We start from the raw sequence: 17,002 nt of genomic DNA on the forward strand, positions 1-17,002 counted from the left end.
ACTTGCCTTTTGTGCCTAATTTTATCTTCCTCTTCATTGAGGTCATGTACTTGTCTGCACTTGTCTTTTTGTGGTATGCTGTGAAGGTTTAAAGCAAGGAGTTTCAAAGATAAGAAAAAGAACAGATTCATACACCACCCACCCACCCCAAATACCAGGTACTACTCTAAGTGATTTACATGTTATTACCTCACTTAAGCCTCCTAACAACCCTATAATATAGACACTACTTCTATTCTCATTTGACAAGATGAAGAAACTGAAGCATAGAGCGGTAACCTGCCCAACATCTTACAACAAGCTAGTAAGTGGGGGAGCCAGGATTGTTCCAGCAGTCTGCCACCAGAGCCCATGTTCTTAATCAGTAGGCTAGGTCTCTCCACAAAAGCCTGTTCACGTGTTCTTTCATTCCTTCCTTCACTGCTGCTCTTCCATGTCTATGTTCTCTCTGCCTGTAACAACGCATTCATTTGTTCTCAGGGCTTTACGTACCACCTAAGCGTACATGATTCCCAATTCTGTGTATCCAGCTCTGACCTCTCCCCTGAGCTTTACTCCTGCTTTTCCAACGGCTTCCTCAGTATGGGTATTTCATGATGCTGCCATTCTTACCAATTCAACATGTTTAAAATCAAACTCCTAGCCTTCCGTCAGAATTTCCTCATAAAGATTTTCTTAATTTTGCCAGCTGTTAAAGGCACACAGACTAAAACAGCTGGGTTACCTTTGACCTCTCTTTTGACCCTCTTCCTTCACTCTCAGGCAATAAGTTTAACCAGTTCTTCCTTGGTGATGTCTCTTATAACCATACCTGCCTCTCTTTCCAGTATCACTGCAATCATTCTAGTCTAGATCTTCATGCCTATATGACTATAAGACCTCCTAAATCATTCTCCCTGCTCCCAGTTCTTTCTCTCTCTCATCCTGTTTATGGGCAACCAGATTAATCATTTTCAAATACTGCTTTTATCACATTACTCCTGGCTCAAAATCCTGGAACCATATCCAAACTAAGTAACTGAATAACTAACCAAATAAAGTTCAAAACATTTAGCTACTTTTCTAACCTTGTCTCTCACAACAACCTTAGACACGCTGGTGTGCCCACACCACCAACTGCAAATAAAATGCCTTTCCTTCTCCTTACTAAGGAATAGGTAGTACTAAAGGAATGTTTAAATCTTACCTCCTCTGAGAGGCCTTCTTCAGTCATGCCAATGCACAGAGGCCTTTCTCTCCAATGAACTCCAACTGCACTTAACAACTGCATCTAGCATTGTTACTAAACGTTACATGGTTCTCGCTCCAACCAGAACTTTACTCACTAGAAGTCAGTAATGATTTCTTAAGCTTCCGTGCACCTGCCACAGTGCCTAGCAAAACTTATCTGTTAAACGAATACTCTCTGGTTAAGACACACACCATTTATCTATAGACTTTGTGCTAATTTATAGTTCAGACCAAAGACCCTTCACAATCTAGCCTCACCTACCTTTCCAGTATCACTCTCTCTCATCCCCTGCTGTGCCCTATGCCTCCTGCCACAATGAACTTTTCACTGTTCCCTAGATGCACCAGGCCCTTCCACAAACCTGCTCCTATTCACCTACTGTCTGTTATGCCCCCTGCCCCTTATTTACCTGACAGTTGACTGTTGAGCTGTCAAGACTTAGTACAAATGTCAACTCCTGACTCCCCCCTCAACTAGACTGAGCTGTTCTGTGTTCTGCACTCCCGTAGCATTTTATTCACATCTCTGTAACAGTAATTTCCATGTTGTATCACAACTGACTGTGTACATATTTGTCTCTGTCATGGGGCTTTCTGCATTCCTCAAGGACAGTGATAGTTTCTCTCCCCTACTCCTTTCACTAACTTTTCACATTTAATGCCCTGCTGTTAAATCTTCCTCTCAGCGAAACAGCATGTCAAAGTCAGTGGCGATCACATACCTTGGTAATAAAGAGCCTTGAGGAAGGAGTGCCGATCAGCTCCCTGGAATAAAGAGTTTTCTATTTCCATTTCACGCCGGGTCAGTTGTTTGCTCTTGGCAAATCTCTGTGGCAGGCAAAGGATGCGCTGACGCTCCGAGATCCTTTCTTCAATATCTTGAAGACGGTTCTGTATTGCTTCAGGTGTTGCCCTCAGTCTTGTCTTCTGGAACCAGAGAAATGCGATGACATATATCATAGAGGATACACCCTAAAAGTGATGGTCTAATGTCTGAGATAAGAAAGAAGACAATGTAGGACACGGAATGATCATTCATAGACGTGTGAGCTAAAAAGTCAAGGAAGGGCTGCTCTTTAGCAAGGTTCCTCGCACAGAAACCAAAGAAGAATCCAACAGAAAGCTCACTTTTGTAAGAACTAAACATGAAAAGGTTTTCAGGGCCAAAGGAAGAGATCTTGCTCTTTATTCTCCAGGGGAAAAAAAGGTCCCACTCACCTGTTCACCTGAAACGTGGCTCTTCCAGATCAAGATTTCTGTTTCATTGAGCCCTAGCTCCCGAAGAGAAGCAGTTTCCTGGTCCTTCTCATGCAGTGTCTGGAACTGGGACAAAGTCATGGTCCCAGCTGCTTCCTTCCCAAAGGGCTTGTACATAGTACCGGGAGCAAAGCTCTCTTTCTTAGACACACATCTACAGAACAAGCAGGACGAAAGTAAGAATATCTTCAAGTTACCACAGCTTTCAGAAATGGGGCTCACCATTAGAAGAGGCCCAATGAAACTCATCAGCAATTTCTCTCTCATGTCCTATTTCTAGGTTGAAGCAACCATGCAATGATATAGAAGTCCATCAATATTCCCCCACACCCAGGACCAATAAACGACTGGATCAAATCTTTATTTATTGAGTACCTACTATACATCGCTGGGCTAGGTACTGAGGATTTAACAGTAAAAAAACCACAAGTGGTTTCTGCCTTTGTAGAAGAAAAGTGGAAGAGAAGCAAGTAAACAGGCAATGATCATATTGGGTTATAAATGCTAGGTATGTTAAGGGAAGACAGAGGAAAGGTACTTAACCCAGACTTAGTGGGATATGGGAGGCCTCCCAGAGGAAGAGACACAGAAGCAAAATGTTGCCTAATAAGTAGAAGTTGGCCAAGGAAAGTGGGGAGGGAGAGGAGTGTTCCATCCAGGCTTTAAGAGGGATCTGCTTCCTGGAGGTAAGGGTCTATGATACTCTACCTGTTTGCAAAATCAATACCTACTCCTCAATGGAGACAGAGGTATCAAGTTGATGCTGAAGGAGGCTTTTCAGCTGCCTCTCGCCTTCTGTTTCCAACTCCTCCAGGACATGCTCACCACTCTTCACACAGCTATTTATCCTGGAGTAGATATAAGAATATATGTAGAAAGTAGAAGCAACAGTGAGTCTCAAAGTATATTCTTTATATTATCTACTGGTAGTGAACCCATTTGTTTGAAGACACTTTTCTAACTATTTGATGCCCTTTATCATTCATCCCACAAACATTGACTAAATATCCACTTACACACAATGCACTGTGTTAGGTACTGATGGAGTCGACGATATTCAAGACATAGTCCCCATCCTCAAGAAGCTTGCAATTTATTTAGGGAGAAACATCATGTGTGTACATGTTACATGCATGTGCCTGTTGTGGGGTGGGGAGGAGAGAGAGAGGGAGGTAGAGAGAGAAGAGAAGAGCAATACAAAGAAGGATATGCCAAATTAGTAGGAGTTCATATAGAAGGAGATACTTGGGAGCTAGGGTGATAAAATGAAGACTCTGGAAAGGTAATTCTTAAATTGGCATTTGAAGGAATGGGTATGATGAAGGAAAGATCAGGGAGAATGAGTAAGAAGAGACAGAAATATGTTCTGGGGGAATAATACGAAGTTCAATTTAGCTGGCATTCACACATATGAGCACTGGGAGATGATCTTTGAGGGGGTAATTAGACTCAGATTGTAACTGGCCTTACATACACCAACTAAGGAGCCTGGACCTTCCTATATAGGTATTAGAAAGCAATTAGGCAGTTAAGTAACATGATACAAATGATGGTTTAGGAAAATGAATGTGGTTACAATATGCCTTGTGGATTCACAGGAAAGAAACCAGAAGGACTAGTTAGGAAACTCTTTAAATTTATCAAGCATAAGGCGATGAAAGTATACACTGGAGTGGTAACAGTGGAACAGAAAAGTGGGGAGTTAGAGGAGTGAAGCCTTTTGAAGGTAGGGGTAAGGGAGAAGTCAAAGATAACCCTGAAATTTCAAGCTGTATAACTTAAGAGAACATGGTACCAATAAAGGAAAGAGGAAGATCCAAGAAGCAATAAGTAGTTTGGAAATGAGAAAGTCCATGTTGCCTTAGCCATGTGGAGTCAAACTACCCATTACAACTGAAACACCAGCATGAAGTATCAGGAATACTTCAAAGACATATTGACTCAGAGGTGCCAGTATAAGTGAGGTTGGCTAACAGGAAAGTGAGAGCTGGAAAAATTATATAGACGAGAGTCTGAGGCTGAAGATGGAAATCTCAAGTCATCTGTGTGGGCAGGATCTGGAGCTGTGAAAGAGGAGGCACTCTCCAAAGGAGAGTATAGAAACAAATGCAAAGAGGGTCATAACATTTTATAGCTTACGCACTACTGTGTAGAAATCTAGGCAATGCTAATATAAGCTAGTCAACCCTAAATAGCTGAAAACTCTTATTATAAAAGTAAAATGGGCGTCTTGGTGGCTCAGTCGGTAAGGTGTCCGACTTCAGCTCAGGTCATGATCTCGCGGTTTGTGAGTTGGAGCCCCATGTAGGGCTCTGTGCTGACAGCTTGGAGCCTGGAGCCTGCTTCGGAGTCTGTGTCTCTCTCTTTCTCTCTCTGCCCCTCCCCCGCTTGCACTCTGTCTCTCTCAAAAATAAATAAATGTTAAAAAAAAATTTTAAAAAAGAGTGTGAAGAAATAGCTGGACCAGTGGAGTATACAACAACAGGTGACAAAAAACAAAAATGAGTTAATTCCAGGAGAAAAGCAAACATTAAATACCTTCTTTATGTAATAATCCTTTACTATTCGGGTTATGATGCAGCTCTCCTAATTATAAGCAAGATTCCCATGCTCTAGAAAGACTGAGACCTATTTTAGAAAATTTTAGAATATCCTCAGGCCCAGGTTTTTTAAAAACTTCCTTTTAAGTATCTAAATTTGTATTTGTTATTTAAAATTCTGAAAGTTCTTGCTAAGTTTAAAGTGGCTTTGAAAGGAATAAACCATAGCTAACTACATCAGTGCCCATGAATCACGCGGAGTGAAAAAAAAAAAAAGCAAGTCACAGAAATATTCACACAATATGTGTCCATTCACATACAGTTGAAAAATGGATGAAAGTAGCACATAAATTCATATGTGGCAAACCTAGTTTTTTAAAAAAGCAAGGGAAGGATTAACGCCGAATTCGGGATAGTGGTCCCCTCAGGGAGAGGAGAGGGAGGAGAAGCAATCAGGGAAGGGACTTCTAAGATACTGCTAATTAATGTTCTATTTCTAAAGCCTGTGGTGGGTGCCAGTCTATTACTATTCTTTAAACTGAATATATATATATGTATATATATATAATTTTTCATATACGAAATATATCATCATAAGCATTTTTTAAAAATTATTTTGAGGCAGGGAAAATCAGAAACGGTTTTTTAAAAGATGCAGAAACTGACAGTACAGGAGAGCATAATATCAGAAGAACTTTAAATGAACCGTCCTATTCCCGAGTGATCTTTCTACTTTGCAGTGAATCCAAAACCAATTTAAGGAGGATCTTTTTCAAAAAGCATTGTGTGCTGTCAAACAATTATGAAGCTCAGGCTTTCAACAATGACGAGCCAAGTTAAAGGTGCCATTCCCTACAGAACCAGTAGGGGGAGCTGCTTACAGCGGTGCTTTTCCTATGATTCGTGGAGCCGGTTTTGTACTTTCCGTCTAAATTTTTAGACACAAAGTGTATTAGTAGCTTACGTTAAGATCTGAAAGCGCTACATGCCCTTCGAGGCCCAAAGAAGTCTTCTTTAGTACACAAACACTGGAAAAAAAAAAAAAAAAAAGAAAGAAAGAAAAGAAAAAAGGCGCCCACCCCGAGCCCCTTTCGGAGGATAAGGTGGAGGTAGGGCGGGACAGGGAGGAGCTGGCCTGGGTTTCTCCGGCGCTGGGCATCAGTCGGCCAACACTCTTTTTTTATTTTTATTTTTTACCTGGGTGGGTCCTTCTGAAGCTGTAAGAAGCCACGGCATCCGTGCAGCTCCTGGGGCCGGCGCCGTGGCCTAGATGCCCGTGCAGGCAAGGCATTCCTACGGGAAGCGGCGGCGGCGGCGGCCCTTCCTGAACTTCTCCCTGCAGGCCTATCTAGCCCGTTTCCCCTCCTCCCTCCTCCTTTGTCTTCCAGCTCACACGTAACCGCATCCCGAGAACGTGACATACCCCAAACACAAAGTCATAAAATCTATTTTCAATGTTAAAAGGTAGAAGAGAGCTCCCTTTGCCGCCTGCTCTCAGACAAGCCCTTACCTCTTCATGTTTCCACAGGCCCCTATCTCTAACTTGGCTGAACAGGCCGCGGACTTCAAGTCCCAGAACTCCGTGCGGCCGACTCTAAGGGGATTGTGGTGGAGTGCGGGGCTCTGGGAATTGTAGTCACGCAGAGCTAAAGAAACCGAAACACAAGAGTACCTACTGAATAACCGGTGTATTGTAAGTTCAAATATTTCTCCTACGGGTTAAGGACAACACCCAAAATATCCAGCTCATAAAGCTTTGACTTCTTGACTGACTCAATCAATATCACCAAATCCTGGCTCCTCTACTTTTCCTTCAATGTGTCCCTATCAACCCTGCTTCTGCTTTCAAGGACTTGTTATCTGGCCTACCTTCTGTGTCCAGTGGGGCCCTTAGTCCATCCTCTGCAGGGTAGCCAGTTATCAGACACAAGTTTGACACATAATTTGCACTAACGGTACTCCTCTGTTACAGAGGCTTATGAGACATTGTACTGCCTATCTTGAGAATTTGAAGTCTATGTGAATTCAGGCCTGTGAATGTTTTATTGGTAATTGTGTTGAATCAAGAGAGAGGTATAACATAGTGGTCAAGAACATGCGCTCTAAGTTCCCAGAAATGGAAATACAAATGTCCCTAAGTATTGGAAAATAAAGATGTCTAATCTCACTTATAAGTGAGATGTAAATTTCAAAGTACACTGATTATAAAATACATGATCTGGACTCTTTGAAACTGACAAGGTCATCAAAAACATGGTTAAGTCTGAGAATCTGCCAACTAAAGAAACCAAAGGAAACATGAAGACTAAATGTAATGTGGTATCCTGGATGGGGCTCTGGAACAGAAAAAGGGCTCTAGGTAAAAACTAAAAAAATATGAATAAACTTTGCACTTTAGTTAATAAGATTTGTTACATGTGACAAATATGCCAGTTATATAAGGTGTTAACACCAAGGGTTAACTGAGTGGCGGTATACAGAACTCTGTACTATGCAACTTTTCTGTAAATCTAAAACTGTTCTAAAAAAGTTTCTTTTTTTAAAGTTTCAGATCACATTACTTTTGTTGAGATCATGGGAAAATAATCACTCTCATTACACTGCTGGTAAGAACATAAATTGGTACATGTATGGAAGGCAGCATGAGGATACAATTGAAACCATAAATGCCCACTCCCTTTAGAGCAGAAATTCAACCTCTATGAATAGTATTCTCAATACTATGCATCCTCAAGTATGTGTGTTATATGTTTATATATGTATAAATATATATGTATGTGTATAAATTTCATACATGTATATATAAAATACATATGTATATATATAATTATTTGCTGCAACATCATATCTAATAACAAAATGTTGCAAACAACTTAATTACCCACAAATGTAATAAATCCATTTAATGGAAAACTATGCAGCAGTCCCAAGCATGGCAGCATTCTCTAAGGACTGCTAGTGAGCAATCTAAAATATATCTAGTGCAATAGCAAGGTGCAGAATAATATCTATAGTATGCTTCCATTTGAGTAAAAAAAAAAAAAGAGGGGATTATAGGTATGCATTTGCTTGTGAATGAAACAAATACCTCTGGGAAAACATATATACAAGTGATAAGTGAATGTTTCCAGGTAGGGGAGCTGGATGGTTAGGGACAAGAGTGGGGGAAAAAAACCCTTCACTTTTTGTACCCTTTGAATTTTGAAACACATGATTATATTGCCTAGTCAGTAATATTTTTATTATTAAAGGGAACCCTTCTTATACCACAGAACCAAAAAAGAAAAAGATCATGGGTTTGGGGGTCATACTGTTTGGATTTCTCAGTTCCCACAGTTATCAACAATATAACATAGTAGGCAGTCTGAACTTGAATTTTTGCTTTGGCAAGTTACAAGACTATGTGAGTTTCAGTAAGTTTCTTTAACTGGTCTAGGCCAGTTTTCTCATCTGTAAAATTGGGATATTACCTCTGAACAGGGTGATGTAAAGTGCTATATAAAAGTATGGTTTTAAAGTCACTTGATAGGTGGTCATCTATGAGCAAATATTCTGTTATCCAGCAGGACTTATTCAAACTGTCTATACTGCCATGCTCAAGTTAGAGGATAAGACCAAAGAGCAGCTACTGGAAGACATTGTACTTCCTATCCTAAGAACTTCTTACAGATTGAAAATGTCATGGCAAGTATTTGAGCTATCCAAAACCTGTTATGTGGAAATGACTGTGCCCTTGAAGTACAAAGGTGAATGAATGCAGATATAACATGCACTACTTTGTGGCTTTGGCACAGAGCATAGACACAATGTAAGCATGGGGAAAGTGTGGGTCACACCACACATAGCCTGTGCTAGGTAAATCCTATATATGACAGTAGGGCCGAATTCTGCTGCTTAACCAAACTGTCCAATGGACACATTGATCAATAAGTTGATGGAAAAATTCACCAGAGTTGCTGGTGTGTTTGTCCCCTTGGGAAAGTGGCAAAGAGCAGAACAAACACTATATACTGACCATTACACCAGGCTTGGAGACAATTCTAAGAAGATATATATCCTATTGGCACAGAAGCGATACACACTACATTATGAATCCACTAGGTGGGATAAGTGGAGAATATATGGCTAAAAAGACAAGTAGGATGGAATTGCAACTTGAAAGCAAGGTCACTAGGAAGTACTCTTTGTACCTGTGTATAACTGTAGCCGGTCCCAGTGGTAGGTACCAAGGGACAAACATTCAGAAAATTGCACTAGAAGGAAAATCAGGCTATTTCTAGCTCTGCCAAACTTATTAACTGTGGAATAATAGCTATTCCATTTCCCGCAGCATGCCTTTCCCCACTTTAAAAGGGAGACAGTGTATAAAAAGCTTTGAGGCAGTTTATAAAAAGCTTTGAGATTTCTAGATGGTATTCATGGGCACAGAGGTCTTAGCATTAGGTAATTTCACAATTTCACCCCAGATTTTATGACAAACTGAAAAATATGCCTCATTTGTCTTTCTGACAATTTAATAAGATTCGTTTAATTAAGCCAGAAGTTCTTCCTTAACATAGACATATTTTCAGTGTTTGTCCTTTTGAGATGCTTTGTTCGCAGCACACTTCTGATGAATACATTAGGAAGCAATTATAATTTCCAGATATGGAAGAAGATGCAAAAACCAAGTCTTCTCTAGAAGAGGGATAGCATCACTCATCCAATATTAAGAGTAATCAACTGTGCATGTCTTTCAAATTCCCCAAGTGAGATAGCATAAATGCTGTTATAGAGAAAATAAATATAGCATCTTTTTCAAAGGACAAAAAAAAAGTAGATAATCACTGGAGAAGTGTCAAATTTAAGAACTCTCCTTCAGCTAATATCTTGGCTGGTCTTTAACTGCCAGGAGAGGCTCAAGACTCCAGTACCTCACAAAAATCTTGCCTTAAAATGGGTTATTTGTGATTTTTTAAATTAATATTTGGTCAACAATGTCTTTTCAACATATGTTAGAACCAGAGTCCAAAGGAACCTTAGAGATGAGTTAGTCCAAGGCTCCAGATTCCAGACAGTACACTGAGATCTACCAGTAAATCCTACGATGCTACTGTATTGATCTGGAATCCACATTCCATCCACTGGCCTCTTCTATGTCCTGGGAAAAACCCTAGAACTCCCAGTGCAAATTCAGTAGTACTTTAGTCTCCCCTTTTATTTCACTGAGGAACTTTTACAGTAAGCATTTACTGTTAGTGAAAAGATATAAAAGCATCACAAAATTACAGAGAAGTGAAAATTAGTTTCCTTCACTTGGGAAGGCCTTATTAATATGGTTAAACTCTTTCATGGTATATATAAAAGATAATGCCCAAAATGAAATTATTTTTCCAGTTAATTAAGTAGGGACAAGACTAAGTCCGGTGTTTCCTCTACTATGCTCTGTACCTTTTACTGAATGTAGAACTTAACTTACACACAGATTACTTTATAGGAGTTGAAGCTCCAAAAACAATAAGGAAAATGTCTTTATCTAGGGTATAACAGAAATAATACTGGACTTGAAAATTAGAGAGTACTCAAAATTATACCCAAATGTTCTCTACCTACAGAAATCATCCACAAAATATTTGGTCTCTGGATTATTTTCATAGTCTAACATTTTGAGTGATAACAAAACTTACTTGATAAGCTGCTAATGTAAGAAGTTTGGGTAGGAAAAAAAGGCCATTTAAGCTCTGATACTTAGTTTACTTATAAGGTGGTAAGAACCACTAATACTCATTTCAAAAATATTTTCTTCCTATAATGTGTACCCCTCAGGATGGTCATGTATGGTCAGTATAACAGGAGTTTATCTCAGTAATTATAGACAACTAAGCTCTAGTCACTCAAAAACTTTTAAGTAAGTTTACTTTCATGTTACACTTTTATTTTTTAGAATATCATCTTTATTTATGCCTTACGTAAAACATGCAACACGAAAGATCAGACTATTGCCAAGCTAAGAACAAGGCTTTTTCTTGAAAAACAAACAAATATACAAAAACCAACAAGTATAAATCATATGCTAAAGCCAAATAAAATAAGGTTATCTATACATCAAAAATAAATGAGTTGCCTAAACCTTACCCTTTTAAAAATAACCTAATTCAAGGCCCAAATCCACCCTAACTTCTCTTCTTCTCTGAATCTCTATAGCACACTTTCTGTAATTCACACACTTCCTTGTATTGTCTATATTGTTTTTATACAGATAGGCATTAATTTTATCTCAAACTAGACATTATGTTCCGTTGAGGAAAAAGACTACAGTATCTAGCACTATATGTTGAAAGTTAAGAGGCACGCAGTAAAGACTGGTTGGGCATCTATTTCTCGTCAAACATTTCTCTATGATCCGGTTAGAGTAAGAAGGACAATGTTGTGCTGCTGGTAGAATATGGAATCTAGGAGAATATAAGATAAAATTACACACACAGCGTAGACATCTAATAGGTTGCAGCCTGGTAAAGAAGGCAAATATAGTTCTGGTTTGCTAATATGAAAAGCCAAACTACAGAATAATTCTCAACAGCCTAATATTGAAATAAAAAAAAAAAACCCAACAACGTGCACACTTTATTGCAACCAAAGATTAAGTAATAATTGTAAATACTACTCTATTTCACATCATCACAATTTGTAGGTGATATATAATCCCAAAAGAACATGCTGAAGATATGGTCATTCAATCAAAAGCAATCTTGACACTGCGTTCCAGCTCCATGTGATGATGATCCTCAAAAACCTGTGTTACCTCTTCTACCTTCCGTTGCAACATGCCTACAGGAGGAAAAGTCATGAATCATTAATCCAAGGTCAAATGTCCCAGGAACATAATAACTTACATTCTCCCTTCAACATATGATTTATAAAACATTGATTTTAATAGCTTTAAGTATTAGAAAATAAAGGGGGGAAATCGTCTATTTAGAAACTATGGAAACAGTGGACAAGACTGTTCTTGATTTGCTCTCTGTAGTTTTCAGGTAAATAACAGTCTACATGACATTTTTGTTCTGTTGAAGAGAATTGAGAACTGCGTGTTACTCATTACAGCCTAAAAGTGCTTTACAGGGTGGTCATTAAATTGAGGTATAGATTTTGGTAGGTCTTTGCTGTCTATAAGTGAATTAGTACATGGAGTGTATTCACATTTCTGTTTCTTTCTAAGGATTTATTTAACTTGGTGGTCTTCAATTTGCTCAGGGGCAGAGCAACAGAAAATACCATTAACTTTAGCATATAAAACACTAACATTCTGTAGTAAAAATAAGTTGTCAATGTAAGCATGATAATCTTAGGTTTTTCTATTAATGTGCAGTTGGCCATTTGTTTTAGTGTTCATTAATGCTTATTAGCCAATAAGCAATGGCTGGTGCCCAAGACTTAAGAAAAACATTAGGAGAAAAACTAAAAATTTGAAACAATATACTTTAATTTTCTTCACCCAATTAGAAAAGCCCCAATGTTATTCAGTTTTAAAGTATAACAATACATCATCTTATGACATACAGGCATTTTGCAAGATCACACTTTAAGAACAAGTAATTTAAATGATGGTTGCCTAATGAAAGGCTACCAAAACAGTGTATGTTGAGCCTGGCAAAATATATCTCCTTTTTGTTGAAATAACTGCAGCTTGCAAATTTTTACCCCTAAATAACATTTTTCAATGTGATAGAAACACAAATGAGCACTCTAACAAACCATTAACTTGAGGCCAGAACTGTCAACATAAAGAAAATCTACTTAATTTGCTGATTGATACATATTAAGTACAAAGGAGTACATTTATAAAAATTTAAAAAATCAATGAAATGTCAAGAACACAAGCCAGCATTATTAAGAGAGCTTTACTATAAACATTTTGTCATGTTTTCAAATTGAATTCTCAGGACTATTCCTATAGTAACATACTTTAAATTTTTTAGAAGTTTCATTATTTGAAGGCAAAAACTGCATCTAGGCACTCAACTGCCCAGAGTTCAGTTTCCATGATATGCATCAGTGATTGGTTCCTGCAGACCTCTGAAATTATATACTATATAGATCAATGCTAGTAATAGCCAAAATTTGGGGGAAATACATTATACACTTTTTGAGATTAAAATTAGTGGTACTGAACAATGTGAAAATGAAATTAAGAAAATGATTCCATTCACAACATCATCAAAAAGAATTAAAACACAGTAGAAATAAGCCTACCAAATGAAGTATAAGACCTGTACACTGAAAACTAGAAAATACTGCCAAGGGCAGTAGATCTAAGATCTAACTAAAGAAGATCTAAGAAAATGAAGAGATATCCCATGTTCATGGATTGGAAGACTCAATAGTGGTAAGATGCCAACCCCCCAAAGACTGATCTACAGATTCAGTGGAATCCCTATGAGAATTCCAGCCAGCTGTTTTTGTAGAAATAGAAAAGCTTTACAGTTTACATGGAAAGGACCCAGAACAGCAAAGCAATCTTGAAAAAGAATAATGAACTGCAAGAATTACACTTATAATTTTAAATCTTACTACAAAGCTACAGTAATCAAGACAGTGTAATACTGGCATGGGATAGCCATAGAAATCAATGGAACAGTAAGAAAGTCCAGAAATAAAACTTATATTTATGGTCAATTCATTTTTGATGAAGGTGACAAGGCAATTCAGTGGGGGAAAACACAGGCTTTTGCAACAAAGGGTGCAGACAATTGGATATTCAACTCAAGGTGAATTATGGACCTAAATATAAGAGCAAAACTATATTTGGAAAATAAAACACAAATGTCAATCAACTGATGAATACATAAGCAAAATGTGGATGTCTGCACACTGGAATGATACACAGCAATAAAATGGAATGAATTACTGATACATGTTACACATAGATGAACCTTGAAAACATTAAGCCAGACAACAAAGGCCACATATAATATGATTCAATTTATATAAACTCTCCAGAAAATACAAACCTCTAAAGACAAAAAGTAGATTAGTGGTTGCCTTGAGTCCAGAGTAGGAATAGGGATCAACTACCAACAGGCCAGAGGGAATTTTTTAGGGCAATGAAAATATTTTCAAATGGACTATTTGATGTGTGCACAACTCTTAAGCTTTAAACAGCTATTGGTTAAGATGGTAAATTTGTGTGTTTAAGGTATTTCTTAAAAACCACTCCCCCCCCCCCCCAGAAGATTCTGGTAAAACTGCTCCCAGCCAGTCCCATTCTGTTGAGGGGACAGATGTTTTCTTCACTTTAGCCTACTTACAAATATTTTAGCTAAAGATTAAAAGACTTTCATAGTAGGGGCACCTGGGTGGCTCAGTCGGTTGAGTGTCTGACTCTTAATTTCAGGTCATGATCTCAGGATCATGGGATTAAGCCCTATGTCATGCTCTGTGTTGAGTGTAGAGCCTCCTTAAGATTCTCTCTCTCTCTCTTTTTGAAAAAAGAAACAAAAAGATTCTCTCTCTCTCCCTCTTTCCCCCTCCCCTACTTGTGATCTCTCTTTCTCAAATAAATAAATAAATAAATAAATAAATAAATAAAAGACGTTCACGGAGAATTATGAAAATAAGTGAGTTGGTCATTAAGCCCTAACACAGCTTTTTCTATAGTTATTTTTATTTTAAGTATTACGTGTAAATATTAATAGATAATATTAAATTCACTGTGAAAGGAAACAATGTACTTTCACAAATACTGCTATGGTACGCCTCTTATTTTCCTCTTAGAAAAACAAATGGGGGGGCGCCTGGGTGGCGCAGTCGGTTAAGCGTCCGACTTCAGCCAGGTCACGATCTCGCGGTCCGGGAGTTCGAGCCCCGCGTCGGGCTCTGGGCTGATGGCTCAGAGCCTGGAGCCTGTTTCCGATTCTGTGTCTCCCTCTCTCTCTGCCCCTCCCCCTGTTCATGCTCTGTCTCTCTCTGTCCCAAAAATAAATAAACGTTGAAAAAAAATTTAAAAAAAAAAAAGAAAAACAAATGGGGCAGTTGGAGAAAAAAATATCCTGAAAAAATGGTCAAAAGACACCAATAAGCAACTTAGAAAGTGAAATACAAATTGTTTATAAACATTTTTCAAATACTCAACCTTATTAGTAACCAGAGGAATGCAGATTAAACAAGGGAAATATTATTTTCACCTATAAATGTTAGCAAAGAATGATGGTAATGGTGGTAGAATGCTAGAAATTATTTGGAATTAGCAGAACTAGGTAATTCAAAGTGGTGCTGAAAGGGGGACTGTAAGCAGAAATATGAATGATTAACAAGCTGACCCCTCTTTTCCTCCACATCCTACATCTGGGTGATTTTCCCTACCCAAGCCCAGCAAAGGACTTTTTAGAGAGGGAAAACCAGATGGGCTGTGGCTCAGGGACACCAGGTAGAGCTAAGGACAAGGAATCTGTACCAAAAATTGGGATTAAATGGAAGTTCACTGCAAGGTGAACACTGAGCCCTGGTCCCTTCTCTAACCATTCCAAGAACACTGGCTTACCATTAGGTTTATTAATCTCTAGCCAAGTGTTGGAAGATTCTTCTTTGGAGAATATGATCAACTGAAGAGAAAAATCCTAAAGGTAATGGTTGGAGATTCTCCAACGAAAAGCTCTTGCCAAATTATCCTATAGTAAATCAGCAAGGCCCATCTACAATTTAGTGTCTCATTCTTGAATACAAATGGACAACCAAGAATCATCAGATATTTGAGGAATGCCTCTAATATAAGAAAGAAAAAAAAAACTGAAAGAAACAACCCAGGAAGAATAAAACATTTTTAAAAATCGATAATATCCTCAGAGAGATGATACTGAATCCATGAAATAAGAACTGGATGTTATTTAACACACACACACACACACACAAGTCATAAAACAACACAAGCTCTTGCAAAATAAAAATTATGACAGGAAGTAAGATCAATAGAAAGACTAGAATAAAAAGCTGAGTACTTATCTGAGAAATTTAGCAAAAATGCAGCAGAAACCTAATTCAAGAAAATTCTCCCAAACTGATAGTTTCTTCTGATAGAAGAGCTCACTGAATACCATGTCAGTGGATGAATTAAACCTACATGGAGGTACATTATCTGAAATTTCACTATTGTGGGTAAGATCCTGAAAACTTCCATAGGGAAAAAAAAACATAAAAATGAAGGAGTCACATAAAGTTTCGAGAGTCAGAATGGACCCTCAAAGCTAGAAGACAGTGAACAACATTTTCAAAAGTTTAAGAGAAAATTATTTGGAAGCTAGATTTTGATAGCCAATACTATCAATTAAGTGTGAGGGTAAAATAAAGACCTTTTCCCAAAGAAAATGGAAACAGTAATTTGAAAAGATATATGCACCCCTATGTTTATTGCAGCATTATTTCCAATAACCAAGATGTGGAAGCAGTCTTTAAGTGTCCATCGATTGACGAATGGATAAAGAAAATGTGATGTATATATACTATGGAATATTACTCAGCCATAAGAAAAAGAATGAAATCTTGCCATATACAACATGGGTGGTCTTAGAGGGTATAATGCTAAGTGAAAGAAGTCAGTCAGAGAAGATAAACACTATATGATTTCAGAGAAGATAAATACCATATGATTTCACTCATGTGTGGAATTTAAGAAACAAAACAAACAGATAAACAACAACAACAAAAAAAACCAGACTCAACTACAGAGAACAAACAGGTGGTTGACAGAAGGGAGGTGGGTGGGGAGGATGGGTGAAATAGATAAAGGGGATTAAGAGTACACTTATCTTGATGAGCACTCTGAAATGTGTGGAATCATTATATTATTCACCTGGAACTAATACAGCACTGTATATTAATTATACTTGAATAAAAAAAAACTTTTCAGATGTGTAATATCTCAAAAAATGTACCTCCCTTACACTCTCAGGAAGCTGATGTAACACACGTTATATTAACACAAGGGAATAAACCAGAAAACA

The 17,002-nt window shown here is 38.0% G+C and overlaps 2 protein-coding genes across 7 annotated transcripts in view; both read right to left on the reverse strand.

Moving 5' to 3' along the window:
* Positions 1-6,584, reverse strand: part of RBM41 (RNA binding motif protein 41) — a 64,507-nt gene extending 57,923 nt beyond the window's left edge. For 3 of the 5 annotated variants that reach the window (XM_047843811.1, XM_047843810.1, XM_047843814.1), the window contains exons 1-4: positions 6,225-6,531; positions 3,219-3,335; positions 2,449-2,641; positions 1,953-2,157 (exon numbers count right to left, since the gene is read on the reverse strand). In XM_047843811.1, coding sequence (XP_047699767.1) covers positions 1,953-2,157; positions 2,449-2,641; positions 3,219-3,335; positions 6,225-6,448 — 739 coding nt within the window. In that variant the 5' untranslated portion in view covers positions 6,449-6,531. The other 2 variants (XM_047843815.1, XM_047843812.1) reach the window with 2 other exon arrangements.
* Positions 6,585-10,935: 4,351 nt separating this feature from the next.
* The window catches only part of NUP62CL (nucleoporin 62 C-terminal like), a 79,870-nt gene continuing 73,803 nt past the window's right edge, over positions 10,936-17,002 (reverse strand). For both annotated transcript variants that reach the window (XM_047845012.1, XM_047845011.1), the window contains one exon: positions 10,936-11,834. In XM_047845012.1, coding sequence (XP_047700968.1) covers positions 11,814-11,834 — 21 coding nt within the window. In that variant the 3' untranslated portion in view covers positions 10,936-11,813. The remainder of the gene's footprint in view (positions 11,835-17,002) is intronic.

The sequence above is a fragment of the Prionailurus viverrinus genome, chromosome X (assembly GCF_022837055.1).
Source record: "Prionailurus viverrinus isolate Anna chromosome X, UM_Priviv_1.0, whole genome shotgun sequence".
NCBI lineage: Eukaryota > Metazoa > Chordata > Mammalia > Carnivora > Felidae > Prionailurus > Prionailurus viverrinus.